The 15,595-nt window shown below is 45.7% G+C and overlaps 1 protein-coding gene across 1 annotated transcript in view; it reads left to right on the plus strand.

Annotated features, from left to right (window-relative positions):
• Window positions 1-15,595, plus strand: part of btk (Bruton agammaglobulinemia tyrosine kinase) — a 354,337-nt gene that overhangs the window by 242,867 nt on the left and 95,875 nt on the right. The window contains 2 exon segments of the mRNA XM_067976821.1: window positions 14,055-14,224; window positions 15,078-15,140. Coding sequence (XP_067832922.1) covers window positions 14,055-14,224; window positions 15,078-15,140 — 233 coding nt within the window.

Genomic DNA, 15,595 nt, shown 5'->3' on the forward strand with positions numbered 1-15,595 from the left:
ATCCCAGTGTTTATCTCACTCTCTATCTGTCCCTGTGTTTATCTCTCTCTCTCTCTTTCTATCCCTGTGTTTATCTCTCTCTCTTGCTCTCTCTCTCTATCCCTGTGTTTATCTCTCTCTCTCTATCCCTGTGTTTATCTCTCTCTCTCTATCCCTGTGTTTATCTCTCTCTCTATCCCTGTGTTTAACTCTCTCTCTCTCTCTATCCCTGTGTTTATCTCTCTCTCTCTCTCTCTCTCTCTATCCCTGTGTTTATCTCTCTCTCTCTCTGTCTATCCCTGTGTTTCTCTCTCTCTCTCTCTCTCCAGCCCTGTGTTTATCTCTCTCTCTATCCCTGTGTTTATCTCTCTCTCTCTCTTTATCCTTGTGTTTATCTCTCTCTCTCTCTCTATCCCTGTGTTTATCTCTCTCTCTCTCTCTGTCTATCCCTGTGTTTATCTCTCTCTCTCTCTCTCTCTCTCTATCCCTGTGTTTATCTCTCTCTCTCTCTCTCTATCCCTGTGTTTATCTCTCTCTCTCTCTATCCCTGTGTTTATCTCTCTCTCTCTCTATCCCTGTGTTTAACACTCTCTCTATCCCTGTGTTTATCTCTCCCTCTCTCTCTCCCTGTGTTTATTTCTCTCTCTCTCTATCCCTGTGTTTATCTCTCTCTCTCTCTATCCCTGTGTTTATCTCTCTCTCTCTATCCCTGTGTTTAACTCTCTCTCTATCCCTGTGTTTAACTCTCTCTCTATCCCTGTGTTTATCTCTCTCTCACTCTATCCCTGTGTTTATCTCTCTCTCACTCTATCCCTGTGTTTATCTCTCTCTCTCTCTCTCTCTCTCTCTATCGCTGTGTTTATCGATCTCTCTCTCTATCCCTGTGTTTAACTCTCTCTCTCTCTCTATCCCTGTGTTTAACTCTCTCTCTCCATCCCAGTGTTTATCTCACTCTCTATCTATCCCTGTGTTTATCTCTCTCTCTCTCTTTCTATCCCTGTGCTTATCTCTCTCTCTTGCTCTCTCTCTCTATCCCTGTGTTTATCTCTCTCTCTCTCTCTATCCCAGTGTTTATCTCTCTCTCTCTCTATCCCTGTGTTTATCTCTCTCTCTCTATCCCTGTGTTTATCTCTCTCTCTATCCCTGTGTTTATCTCTCTCTCTCTATCCCTGTGTTTAACTCTCTCTCTCTCTCTATCCCTGTGTTTATCTCTCTCTCTCTCTCTCTCTATCCCTGTGTTTATCTCTCTCTCTCTGTCTATCCCTGTGTTTCTCTCTCTCTCTCTCTCTCCAGCCCTGTGTTTATCTCTCTCTCTATCCCTGTGTTTATCTCTCTCTCTCTCTTTATCCTTGTGTTTATCTCTCTCTCTCTCTCTATCCCTGTGTTTATCTCTCTCTCTCTCTCTGTCTATCCCTGTGTTTATCTCTCTCTCTCTCTCTCTCTCTCTCTATCCCTGTGTTTATCTCTCTCTCTCTCTCTCTATCCCTGTGTTTATCTCTCTCTTTCTATCCCTGTGTTTATCTCTCTGTCTCTCTCTATCCCTGTGTTTATCTCTCTCTCTCTCTCTATCCCTGTGTTTATCTCTCTCTCTCTCTCTCTCTCTCCCTCTCTATCCCAGTTTTTATCTCTCTCACTCTCTATCTATCCCTGTGTTTATCTCTCTCTCTCTATCCCTGTGTTTATCTCTCTCTTTCTATCCCTGTGTTTATCTCTCTGTCTCTCTCTATCCCTGTGATTATCTCTCTCTCTATCCCTGTGTTTATCTCTCTCTCTCTCTCTATCCCTGTGTTTATCTCTCTCTCTACCTCTCTCCCTCTCTATCCCAGTTTTTATCTCTCTCACTCTCTATCTATCCCTGTGTTTATCTCTCTCTCTCTCTCTCTCTCTCTATCCCTGTGTTTAACTCTCTCTCGATCCCTGTGTTTATCTCTCTCTATCTCTCCCTCTATATTCCTGTGTTTATCTCTCTCTCTCTCTCTCTCTCTATCCCTATCCCTGTGTTTATCTCTCTCTCTCTCTCCCTCTCTATCCCAGTGTTTATCTCTCTCTCTCTATCTATCCCTGTGTTTATCTCTCTCTATCTCTCTCTCTATATTCCTGTGTTTATCTCTCTCTCTTTCTCGATCTATCCCTGTGTTTATCTCGCTCTCTCTCTATTCCTTTCGTTTAACTCTCTCTCTCTCTATCCGTGTTTATCTCTCTCTCTCTCTCTCTATCCCTGTGTTTATCTCTCTCTCTCTCTATCCCTGTGTTTATCTCTCTCTCTATCCCTGTGTTTAACTCTCTCTCTCTATCCCTGTGTTTATCTCTCTCTATCTCTCCCTCTATATTCCTGTGTTTATCTCTCTCTCTCTCTATCCCTGTGTTTATCTCTCTCTCTCTCTCTCCCTCTCTATCCCAGTGTTTATCTCTCTCTCCCTCTCTCTCTATCTATCCCTGTGTTTATCTCTCTCTCTATCCCGGTGTATATCTCTCTTACTCTCTCCCTCTATCCCTGTGTTTATCTCTCTCTCTCTCTCTCTCCCTGTGTTTATCTCTCTCTCTCTCTCTCCCTCTCTCTCCCAGTTTTTATCTCTCTCACTCTATCTATCCCTGTGTTTATCTCTCTCTCTCTCTATCCCTGTGTTTATCTCTCTCTCTATCCCTGTGGTTAACTCTCTCTCTCTATCCCTGTGTTTATCTCTCTCTATCTCTCCCTTTATATTCCTGTGTTTATCTCTCTCTCTCTCTATCCCTGTGTTTATCTCTCTCCCTCTCTCTCCCTCTCTATCCCAGTGTTTATCTCTCTCTCCCTCTCTCTCTATCTATCCCTGTGTTTATCTCTCTCTCTATCCCGGTGTATATCTCTCTCTCTCTATCCCTGTGTTTATCTCTCTCTATCTCTCCCTCTATATTCCTGTGTTTATCTCTCTCTCTCTCTATCCCTGTGTTTATCTCTCTCTCTCTCTATCTATCCCTGTGTTTATCTCTCTCTCTCTATCCCTGTGTTTATCTCTCTCTCTCTCTCTCCCTCTCCCTGTGTTTATCTCTCTCTCTCTCCATCCCTGTGTTTATCTCTCTCTCTCTCCATCCCTGTGTTTATCTCTCTCTCTCTCTATCCCTGTGTTTAACTCTCTCTCTATCCCTGTGTTTATCTCTCTCTCTCTCTCCCTGTGTTTATTTCTCTCTCTCTCTATCCCTGTGTTTATCTCTCTCTCTCTCTATCCCTGTGTTTATCTCTCTCTCTCTATACCTGTGTTTAACTCTCTCTCTATCCCTGTGTTTATCTCTCTCTCTCTATCCCTGTGTTTATCTCTCTCTCTCTCTATCCCTGTGTTTATCTCTCTCTCTCTATCCCTGTGTTTATCTCTCTCTCTCTCTCTCCCTCTCCCTGTGTTTATCTCTCTCTCTCTCCATCCCTGTGTTTATCTCTCTCTCTCTCTATCCCTGTGTTTATCTCTCTCTCTCTCTATCCCTGTGTTTAACACTCTCTCTATCCCTGAGTTTATCTCTCTCTCTCTCTCTCTCCCTGTGATTATTTCTCTCTCTCTCTATCCCTGTGTTTATCTCTCTCTCTCTCTATCCCTGTGTTTATCTCTCTCTCTCTATCCCTGTGTTTAACTCTCTCTCTATCCCTGTGTTTAACTCTCTCTCTATCCCTGTGTTTATCTCTCTCTCACTCTATCCCTGTGTTTATCTCTCTCTCTCTCTCTCTCTCTCTATCGCTGTGTTTATCGATCTCTCTCTCTATCCCTGTGTTTAACTCTCTCTCTCTCTCTATCCCTGTGTTTAACTCTCTCTCTCCATCCCAGTGTTTATCTCACTCTCTATCTATCCCTGTGTTTATCTCTCTCTCTCTCTTTCTATCCCTGTGTTTATCTCTCTCTCTTGCTCTCTCTCTCTATCCCTGTGTTTATCTCTCTCTCTCTCTCTATCCCAGTGTTTATCTCTCTCTCTCTCTCTCTATCCCTGTGTTTATCTCTCTCTCTCTATCCCTGTGTTTATCTCTCTCTCTATCCCTGTGTTTATCTCTCTCTCTCTATCCCTGTGTTTAACTCTCTCTCTCTCTCTATCCCTGTGTTTATCTCTCTCTCTCTCTCTCTCTATCCCTGTGTTTATCTCTCTCTCTCTCTGTCTATCCCTGTGTTTCTCTCTCTCTCTCTCTCTCCAGCCCTGTGTTTATCTCTCTCTCTATCCCTGTGTTTATCTCTCTCTCTCTCTTTATCCTTGTGTTTATCTCTCTCTCTCTCTCTATCCCTGTGTTTATCTCTCTCTCTCTCTCTGTCTATCCCTGTGTTTATCTCTCTCTCTCTCTCTCTATCCCTGTGTTTATCTCTCTCTCTCTCTCTCTATCCCTGTGTTTATCTCTCTCTCTTTCTATCCCTGTGTTTATCTCTCTGCCTCTCTCTATCCCTGTGTTTATCTCTCTCTCTCTCTCTCTCTCTCTCCCTCTCTATCCCAGTTTTTATCTCTCTCACTCTCTATCTATCCCTGTGTTTATCTCTCTCTCTCTATCCCTGTGTTTATCTCTCTCTTTCTATCCCTGTGTTTATCTCTCTGTCTCTCTCTATCCCTGTGATTATCTCTCTCTCTATCCCTGTGTTTATCTCTCTCTCTCTCTCTATCCCTGTGTTTATCTCTCTCTCTACCTCTCTCCCTCTCTATCCCAGTTTTTATCTCTCTCACTCTCTATCTATCCCTGTGTTTATCTCTCTCTCTCTCTCTCTCGATCCCTGTGTTTAACTCTCTCTCGATCCCTGTGTTTATCTCTCTCTATCTCTCCCTCTATATTCCTGTGTTTATCTCTCTCTCTCTTTCTCTCTCTCTATCCCTATCCCTGTGTTTATCTCTCTCTCTCTCTCTCCCTCTCTATCCCAGTGTTTATCTCTCTCTCTCTATCTATCCCTGTGTTTATCTCTCTCTATCTCTCTCTCTATATTCCTGTGTTTATCTCTCTCTCTCTCTCGATCTATCCCTGTGTTTATCTCGCTCTCTCTCTATTCCTTTCGTTTAACTCTCTCTCTCTCTATCCGTGTTTATCTCTCTCTCTCTCTCTCTATCCCTGTGTTTATCTCTCTCTCTCTCTATCCCTGTGTTTATCTCTCTCTCTATCCCTGTGTTCAACTCTCTCTCTCTATCCCTGTATTTATCTCTCTCGATCTCTCCCTCTATATTCCTGTGTTTATCTCTCTCTCTCTCTATCCCTGTGTTTATCTCTCTCTCTCTCTCTCCCTCTCTATCCCAGTGTTTATCTCTCTCTCCCTCTCTCTCCATCTATCCCTGTGTTTATCTCTCTCTCTATCCCGGTGTATATCTCTCTTACTCTCTCCCTCTATCCCTGTGTTTATCTCTCTCTCTCTCTCTCTCTCCCTGTGTTTATCTCTCTCTCTCTCTCTCCCTCTCTCTCCCAGTTTTTATCTCTCTCACTCTATCTATCCCTGTGTTTATCTCTCTCTCTCTATCCCTGTGTTTATCTCTCTCTCTATCCCTGTGTTTAACTCTCTCTCTCTATCCCTGTGTTTATCTCTCTCTATCTCTCCCTTTATATTCCTGTGTTTATCTCTCTCTCTCTCTATCCCTGTGTTTATCTCTCTCCCTCTCTCTCCCTCTCTATCCCAGTGTTTATCTCTCTCTCCCTCTCTCTCTATCTATCCCTGTGTTTATCTCTCTCTCTATCCCGGTGTATATCTCTCTTACTCTCTCCCTCTATCCCTGTGTTTATCTCTCTCTCTCTCTCTCCCTGTGTTTATCTCTCTCTCTCTCTCTCCCTCTCTATCCCAGTTTTTATCTCTCTCACTCTCTATCTATCCCTGTGTTTATCTCTCTCTCTCTCTATCCCTGTGTTTATCTCTCTCTCGCTCTATCCCTGTGTTTAACTCTCTCTCTATCCCTGTGTTTATCTCTCTCTCTCTATCCCTGTGTTTATCTCTCTCTATCTCTCCCTCTATATTCCTGTGTTTATCTCTCTCTCTCTATCCCTGTGTTTATCTCTCTCTCTATCCCTGTGTTTAACTCTCTCTCTATCCCTGTGTTTATCTCTCTCTCTCTATCCCTGTGTTTATCTCTCTCTATCTCTCCCTCTATATTCCTGTGTTTATCTCTCTCTCTCTCTATCCCTGTGTTTATCTCTCTCTCTCTCTATCTATCCCTATGGTTATCTCTCTCTCTCTATCCCTGTGTTTATCTCTCTCTCTCTCTCTCCCTCTCCCTGTGTTTATCTCTCTCTCTCTCCATCCCTGTGTTTATCTCTCTCTCTCTCTATCCCTGTGTTTATCTCTCTCTCTCTCTATCCCTGTGTTTAACTCTCTCTCTATCCCTGTGTTTATCTCTCTCTCTCTCTCCCTGTGTTTATTTCTCTCTCTCTCTATCCCTGTGTTTATCTCTCTCTCTCTCTATCCCTGTGTTTATCTCTCTCTCTCTATCCCTGTGTTTAACTCTCTCTCTATCCCTGTGTTTATCTCTCTCTCTCTATCCCTGTGTTTATCTCTCTCTCTCTCTCTCTCTCTATCCCTGTGTTTATCTCTCTCTCTCTATCCCTGTGTTTATCTCTCTCTCTCTCTCTCCCTCTCCCTGTGTTTATCTCTCTCTCTCTCCATCCCTGTGTTTATCTCTCTCTCTCTCTATCCCTGTGTTTATCTCTCTCTCTCTCTATCCCTGTGTTTAACACTCTCTCTATCCCTGTGTTTATCTCTCTCTCTCTCTCTCTCCCTGTGTTTATTTCTCTCTCTCTCTATCCCTGTGTTTATCTCTCTCTCTCTCTATCCCTGTGTTTATCTCTCTCTCTCTATCCCTGTGTTTAACTCTCTCTCTATCCCTGTGTTTAACTCTCTCTCTATCCCTGTGTTTATCTCTCTCTCACTCTATCCCTGTGTTTATCTCTCTCTCTCTCTCTCTCTCTATCGCTGTGTTTATCGATCTCTCTCTCTATCCCTGTGTTTAACTCTCTCTCTCTCTCTCTATCCCTGTGTTTAACTCTCTCTCTCCATCCCAGTGTTTATCTCACTCTCTATCTATCCCTGTGTTTATCTCTCTCCCTCCCTCTATCCCTGTGTTTATCTCTCTCTCACTCTCCATCCCTGTGTTTATCTCTCTCTCTCTCTATCTATCCCTGTGTTTATCTCTCTCTCTCTCTCTATCCCTGTGTTTATCTCTCTCTCTCTCTATCCCTGTGTTTATCTGTCTCTCTCTATCCCTGTGTTTATCTCTCTCTCTCTCCCTGTATTTACCTCTCTCTCTCTCTCTATCCCTGTGTTTATCTCTCTCTCTATCCCTGTGTTTATCTCTCTCTCTCTATCCCTGTGTTTAACTCTCTCTCTCTCTCTCTCTATCCCTGTGTTTATCTCTCTCTCTCTCTCTCTATCCCTGTGTTTATCTCTCTCTCTCTCTCTCCAGCCCTGTGTTTATCTCTCTCTCTCTCTATCCCTGTGTTTATCTCTCTCTCTCTCTTTATCCTTGTGTTTATCTCTCTCTCTCTCTCTATCCCTGTGTTTATCTCTCTCTCTCTCTCTGTCTATCCCTGTGTTTATCTCTCTCTCTCTCTCTCTCTATCCCTGTGTTTATCTCTCTCTCTCTCTCTCTATCCCTGTGTTTATCTCTCTCTCTTTCTATCCCTGTGTTTATCTCTCTGTCTCTCTCTATCCCTGTGTTTATCTCTCTCTCTCTCTCTATCCCTGTGTTTATCTCTCTCTCTCTCTCTCTCCCTCTCTATCCCAGTTTTTATCTCTCTCACTCTCTATCTATCCCTGTGTTTATCTCTCTCTCTCTATCCCTGTGTTTATCTCTCTCTCTCTATCCCTGTGTTTATCTCTCTGTCTCTCTCTATCCCTGTGATTATCTCTCTCTCTATCCCTGTGTTTATCTCTCTCTCTCTCTCTCTATCCCTGTGTTTATCTCTCTCTCTCTCTCTCTCCCTCTCTATCCCAGTTTTTATCTCTCTCACTCTCTATCTATCCCTGTGTTTATCTCTCTCTCTCTCTCTCTCTCTCTATCCCTGTGTTTAACTCTCTCTCGATCCCTGTTTTTATCTCTCTCTCTCTATCCCTGTGTTTATCTCTCTCTCTCTATCCCTATCCCTGTGTTTATCTCTCTCTCTCTCTCTCCCTCTCTATCCCAGTGTTTATCTCTCTCTCTCTATCTATCCCTGTGTTTATCTCTCTCTATCTCTCTCTCTATATTCCTGTGTTTATCTCTCTCTCTCTCTCGATCTATCCCTGTGTTTATCTCGCTCTCTCTCTATCCCTGCATTTAACTCTCTCTCTCTATCCGTGTTTATCTCTCTCTCTCTCTCTCTATCCCTGTGTTTATCTCTCTCTCTCTCTATCCCTGCGTTTATCTCTCTCTCTATCCCTGTGTTTAACTCTCTCTCTCTATCCCTGTGTTTATCTCTCTCGATCTCTCCCTCTATATTCCTGTGTTTATCTCTCTCTCTCTATCCCTGTGTTTATCTCTCTCTCTATCCCTGTGTTTAACTCTCTCTCTATCCCTGTGTTTATCTCTCTCTCTCTCTCTCTATCCCAGTGTTTATCTCTCTCTCCCTCTCTCTCTATCTATCCCTGTGTTTATCTCTCTCTCTATCCCGGTGTATATCTCTCTTACTCTCTCCCTCTATCCCTGTGTTTATCTCTCTCTCTCTCTCTCTCCCTGTGTTTATCTCTCTCTCTCTCTCTCTCCCTCTCTCTCCCAGTTTTTATCTCTCTCACTCTATCTATCCCTGTGTTTATCTCTCTCTCTCTCTATCCCTGTGTTTATCTCTCTCTCTATCCCTGTGTTTAACTCTCTCTCTCTATCCCTGTGTTTATCTCTCTCTATCTCTCCCTTTATATTCCTGTGTTTATCTCTCTCTCTCTCTCTCCCTCTCTATCCCAGTTTTTATCTCTCTCACTCTCTATCTATCCCTGTGTTTATCTCTCTCTCTCTCTATCCCTGTGTTTATCTCTCTCTCTCTATCCCTGTGTTTAACTCTCTCTCTATCCCTGTGTTTATCTCTCTCTCTCTATCCCTGTGTTTATCTCTCTCTATCTCTCCCTCTATATTCCTGTGTTTATCTCTCTCTCTCTATCCCTGTGTTTATCTCTCTCTCTATCCCTGTGTTTAACTCTCTCTCTATCCCTGTGTTTATCTCTCTCTCTCTATCCCTGTGTTTATCTCTCTCTATCTCTCCCTCTATATTCCTGTGTTTATCTCTCTCTCTCTCTATCCCTGTGTTTATCTCTCTCTCTCTCTATCTATCCCTGTGTTTATCTCTCTCTCTCTATCCCTGTGTTTATCTCTCTCTCTCTCTCTCTCCCTCTCCCTGTGTTTATCTCTCTCTCTCTCCATCCCTGTGTTTATCTCTCTCTCTCTCTATCCCTGTGTTTATCTATCTCTCTCTCTATCCCTGTGTTTAACTCTCTCTCTATCCCTGTGTTTATCTCTCTCTCTCTCTCCCTGTGTTTATTTCTCTCTCTCTCTATCCCTGTGTTTATCTCTCTCTCTCTCTCTCCCTCTCTATCCCAGTGTTTATCTCTCTCTCCCTCTCTCTCTATCTATCCCTGTGTTTATCTCTCTCTCTATCCCGGTGTATATCTCTCTTACTCTCTCCCTCTATCCCTGTGTTTATCTCTCTCTCTCTCCCTGTGTTTATCTCTCTCTCTCTCTCCCTCTCTATCCCAGTTTTTATCTCTCTCACTCTCTATCTATCCCTGTGTTTATCTCTCTCTCTCTCTATCCCTGTGTTTATCTCTCTCTCTCTCTATCCCTGTGTTTCACTCTCTCTCTATCCCTGTGTTTATCTCTCTCTCTCTATCCCTGTGTTTATCTCTCTCTATCTCTCCCTCTATATTCCTGTGTTTATCTCTCTCTCTCTCTATCCCTGTGTTTATCTCTCTCTCTCTCTCTCTCCCTCTCTATCCCAGTTTTTATCTCTCTCACTCTCTATCTATCCCTGTGTTTATCTCTCTCTCTCTATCCCTGTGTTTATCTCTCTCTCTATCCCTGTGTTTAACTCTCTCTATCCCTGTGTTTATCTCTCTCTCTCTATCCCTGTGTTTATCTCTCTCTATCTCTCCCTCTATATTCCTGTGTTTATCTCTCTCTCTCTCTATCCCTGTGTTTATCTCTCTCTCTCTCTCTATCCCTGTGTTTATCTCTCTCTCTCTATCCCTGTGTTTCTCTCTCTCTCTCTCCATCCCTGTGTTTATGTATCTCTCTCTATCCCTGTGTTTATCTCTCCCTCTCTCTATCCCTGTGTTTAACTCTCTCTCTATCCCTGTGTTTATCTCTCTCTCTCTCTCTCCCTGTGTTTATTTCTCTCTCTCTCTCTATCCCTGTGTTTATCTCTCTCTCTATCCCTGTGTTTAACTCTGTCTCTATCCCTGTGTTTATCTCTCTCTCTCTATCCCTGTGTTTATCTCTCTCTCACTCTATCCCTGTGTTTATCTCTCTCTCTCTCTCTCTCTCTCTATCCCTGTGTTTATCTCTCTCTCTTTATCCTTGTGTTTATCTCTCTCTCTCTCTTTCTATCCCTGTGTTTATCTCTCTCTCTTGCTCTCTCTCTCTATCCCTGTGTTTATCTCTCTCTCTCTCTCTCTCTATCCCTGTGTTTATCTCTCTCTCTCTGGGAGAGAGGTCGGAGACTGGGGGAGAGCGGTCGGAGACTGGGGGAGAGTGGTCGGAGACTGGGGGAGAGAGAGCAGAGTCTGGGGGAGAGCGGTCGGAGACTGGGGGAGAGAGATCGGAAACTTAGGAAGAGACATCGGAGACTGTGGAGATTGAGAACAGAGTCTGGGGGAGAGAGATCGGAGACTGGGGGAGAGAGATCGGAGACTGGGAGTGGGAGTTCAGAGCCTGGGGAAGAGTGATCTGTGTTTGGGGGAGGGAGAACGGTGACTGGGGGAGAGACATCGGAGACTGGGGGACAGATATTGGAGACTGCGGATCGGAGATCAGAGAATGGCGTTGGGAGATTGGAGACTGAGGAGAGAGATTGGAGGCTTGGGAGAGAGATTGCAGACCAGGGTAAGAGCGATCGGAGACTGGTGTGGGAGATCTGAGACAGGGCGAAAGATCGGAGACTGGGGAGAGAGATCGGAGACTGGGGAGAGAGATCGGAGCCTGGGGGAGAGAGATTGATGACTGGGGGAGGGAGAGAGAGAGATAAACACAGGGATAGAGAGAGAGAGAGAGATAAACACAGGGATAGAGAGGGAGAGAGAGATAAACACAGGGATAGAGAGTGAGAGAGAGAGATAAACACAGGGATAGAGAGAGAGAGAGAGAGATAAACACAGGGATAGAGAGAGAGAGAGATAAACACAGGGATAGAGAGAGAGAGAGATAAACACAGGGATAGAGAGGGAGAGAGAGAGAGATAAACACAGGGATAGAGAGTGAGAGAGAGATAAACACAGGGATAGAGAGTGAGAGAGAGAGATAAACACAGGGATAGAGAGAGAGAGAGAGAGAGATAAACACAGGGATAGAGAGAGAGAGAGATAAACACAGGGATAGAGAGAGAGAGAGAGAGATAAACACAGGAATAGAGAGAGAGAGAGATAAACACAGGGATAGAGAGAGAGAGAGAGATAAAAACATGGATAGAGAGAGAGAGAGAGGTAAACACAGGGAGAGAGAGAGATAAACACAGGGATAGAGAGAGAGAGCAAGAGAGAGAGATAAACACAGGGATAGAGAGAGAGAGAGATAAACACTGGGATAGAGAGGGAGAGAGAGAGAGAGAGATAAACACAGGGATAGAGAGAGAGAGAGAGAGATAAACACTGGGATAGAGAGGGAGAGAGATAAACACAGGGATGGAGAGAGAGAGAGAAAGATAAACACTGGGATAGAGAGGGAGAGAGAGAGAGAGATAAACACAGGGATAGAGAGAGAGAGAGAGATAAACACAGGGATAGAGAGTGAGAGAGAGAGATAAACACAGGGATAGAGAGAGAGAGAGAGATAAACACAGGGATAGAGAGAGAGAGAGATAAACACAGGGATAGAGAGAGAGAGAGAGATAAAAACATGGATAGAGAGAGAGAGAGGTAAACACAGGGAGAGAGAGATAAACACGGAGAGAGAGAGATAAACACAGGGATAGAGAGAGAGAGAGAGATAAACACAGGGATAGAGAGAGAGAGCAAGAGAGAGAGATAAACACAGGGAGATCGGAGACTGGGGGAGGGACATCGGAGACGGGGGGTGGGAGATCGGAGACGGGGGGCGAGAGATGGGAGGCTTGGGGAGAGAGAGCGGAGACGGGGGAGAGAGATTGGAGTCTGAGGGAGAGAGATCAGAGAAAGGGGGAGAGGGATCTGAGACTGGGGAGAGGGATCGGAGACTGGGATGGGATATCGGAGACTGGTGGAGAGAGATCGGAGACTGGGGTTGGGAGATTGGAGACTTGGAGAGAGAGATTGGAGTCTGGTGTGGGAGAACGGAGACTGGGGTTGGGAGATTGGAGACTTGGAGAGAGAGATTGGAGTCTGGTGTGGGAGAACGGAGACTGGGGTTGGGAGATTGGAGACTTGGAGAGAGAGATTGGAGTTTGGTGTGGGAGAACGGAGACTGGGGCGAGAGATCGGAGACTGGGGGATGGAGATTGGAGACTGGGGGAGAGGGATTGGAGATTGAGAGAGGGATCGATGACTGGGGAGAGAGATCGGTGACTCGGGGTGGGAGATTGGAGACTGGGGGAGAGAGATCGTAGACTGGGGGAGAGAGATCGGAGATTGGGGTGAGAGATCGGAGATTGGGGTGAGAGATCGGAGATTGGGGTGAGAGATCGGAGATTGGGGTGAGAGATCGGAGATTGGGGTGAGAGATCGGAGATTGGGGTGAGAGATCGGAGACTGGAGGAGAGAGATCAGAGATTGGGGGAGGGAGATCGGACACTCAGGGTGGAAGTTCCAAGACTGGGGAGAGATATCGGAGACTGGGGGGGAGAGATCAGAGACTGGGAGAGGGATCGATGACTGGGGGAGAGAGATTGGATACTGGTGGTGGGAGATCGGAGGCTGGTGTTGGGCGATTGGAGTTAGGGGTGGGAGATCAGAGGCTGGGGAAGGGATATCGGAGACTAGAATCCTGTCCCCACTGGGCCAGGGCCCCCCCCCCACCCCCGGGGTCTTCAGTGGGTGGGTTGACGCAGATGCCCAGCCCCTCCCCCCTCAAAGGCTGGCTTCCTCTGGTCCGACTCCTGACCCTGCGAACAGACGCAACCCACTGCGGGTATTTGAGCCCAATGTGATTAATAATAACCAGTAATAATGTTACACGTCAGAGATGGGGAGAGCATTTCATCTCCCATCTCTCCCTCTCTTCCTACACCTTACCTTCTGGACCTTGCCTCGTGTACCCAGCCCCTCCTCCCCCTCTCCAGAGGTGGGAGAAGCTACAATCCCCCCCCACCCCCCATGAGGTGAGAGGAGCCACAACTGCCCCTCCCCTCCCCAGTTCCTCACGGGCCCTGGACCATGTATCTGCTTCCCCCAGTTTCCAGAGAATAACCTGGAGACGAGGGAGCTTTTTCTCAATGTTGATTTGTGATGTGGCATCACATACTGGAAACTGTATGGTTATTAGTCAATAAATGTTAACTAACTAGTTAATGGTAATTTGTTAATGGTGCTTTACTCACTCATTAATGGTCATTAGTTCATGGTTGTTAAGTTAATAGTAATTAGTTAATGGTTGTTAACTAACTAGTCAATGGTAATTTGTCAATGGCTCTTTACTAATGGTTAATGGTAATTAGTTAATGGCTGGTAACTACTAATTAATTTAATTTGTTAATGGCTCTTTACTAACTAGTTAATGGTTGTTAAATTAATGATAATTGGTTAATGGTTGTTAACTAACTAGATAATTGTAATTTGTTCATTGTTCTTTATGAATTAGTTTTCAGTCATTATTCAGTGGTTGTTAACTAACTTGTTCATGGTAATTTGTTAATGGCTCTTTACTAACTAGTTAATGGTAATTAATTCATAGATGTTAAGTTAATTGTAATTTATTGATGGTTCTTTACTAACTAATTAATAAAAATTTGGTAATGGTTGTTAAATAACTAGTTAATGGTAATTTGTTAATTTTTCTTCTTCTTTCTCTTCAACCAGATGAAACGGGCCCCACCTCCCCAGCCGACCCCAGCAACCAAGAAGGTGGTGGTTGCACTGTACGATTACCACAAGATAAATCCCGATGACCTGCCGCTTCGGAAAGATGAAGAATACTTTGTGTTAGACGATCTGGATCAGAACTGGTGGAAGGCCAGAGACATTCGCGGGTAAATCTGAGATTATGGAATTAGTGTCGACCAGCATTGTGTTTGGGTCAACTCCCGATTCCTGGAGGGTGTAATCACTGCAGGAGGGGAGCAGGTACTGGGGGGACTGGAAAATCTGGCTAAGGTCCACATGGGCTGGACCCACAGCACTTCTCAGCACCTGGGCCAAAGTGGGGCCAAGTGTGACCCTCTATCTGCGTACACCAGGACCGCACTGGGAACTCCCTTTTCCCATCTGGAGCGGGTCTAAGGACCACCAGCGATGGGGCTCTTAATGGGTGCAAGAACTTTTAGCCTTGATTTATTCTCCTGTTTTACCTGTTTTACGTCTTTAGGGCTGGCTTCTGGTTTCAGCACATACTTCATTCTGGATTTTTTTTTCTCCTAATGAGTTTGTAATGTTAATGTGGAGCCTGAAATAGACAATTAGTGTTTTTTCACGTGTGTGTATGCGTCTGAGTGTTGCAGGTATGTGCAAATATGTGTGTGTGTCTATATGAGAGTGCGTGTATGAGCATGTGTGTGTGTATGAGCATGTGTGTGTGTGACCGTGTGTATGTGCGTGAGAGTGCATGTGTGTGTGAGCATGTGAGAGTGTGTAAATGAGCATGTGTTTGAGTGAGTGAGTGTGTGTGTGATGTTAAGTATGAACAGGATTGGGCTCAGTATGAGACCGACCATGGGGTTAATTTAAATCCTTGTCTCTCTGCCTGTAATCTGGTGAAGTGGATCAGAACAGTCTAGCAACGAGTGGGCAATGGGCTTCACCAGATACCCGCCCGGGTTGACGCGTGGTGGGTGGAGAGGTAAACGGTCGAGAAGGGCTGACCGGTCTCTCTCGTTCACTCTGCAGGCAAGAAGGTTTCATCCCCAGTAACTACGTGGTGGAGTCCGGCAACAAGCTTGAAACATACGAGTAAGTAACTCACCAGAGGGAACCGCGGGAAATCCCGGCTCACGGGGATCCGCGGGAAATCCCGGCTCACGGGGATCCGCGGGACATCCCGGCTCACGGGGATCCGCGGGACATCCCGGCTCACGGGGATCCGCGGGACATCCCGGCTCACGGGGATCCGCGGGACATCCCGGCTCACGGGGATCCGCGGGACATCCCGGCTCACGGGGATCCGCGGGACATCCCGGCTCACGGGGATCCGCGGGGACATCCCGGCTCACGGGGATCCGCGGGGACATCCCGGCTCACCGGGGATTCGCGGGACATCCCAGGTCACGGGGAACCGCGGGGACATCCCAGCTCACGGGGAGTCGCGGGACATCCCGGCTCACGGGGAACTGCGGGGACATCCCAGGTCACGGGGAGTCGTGGGGACATCCCAGCTCACGGATATCCGCGGGACATCCCAGCTCACA

The sequence above is a fragment of the Heptranchias perlo genome, assembly GCF_035084215.1.
Source record: "Heptranchias perlo isolate sHepPer1 chromosome 15 unlocalized genomic scaffold, sHepPer1.hap1 SUPER_15_unloc_1, whole genome shotgun sequence".
Classification (NCBI taxonomy): Eukaryota; Metazoa; Chordata; class Chondrichthyes; order Hexanchiformes; family Hexanchidae; genus Heptranchias; species Heptranchias perlo.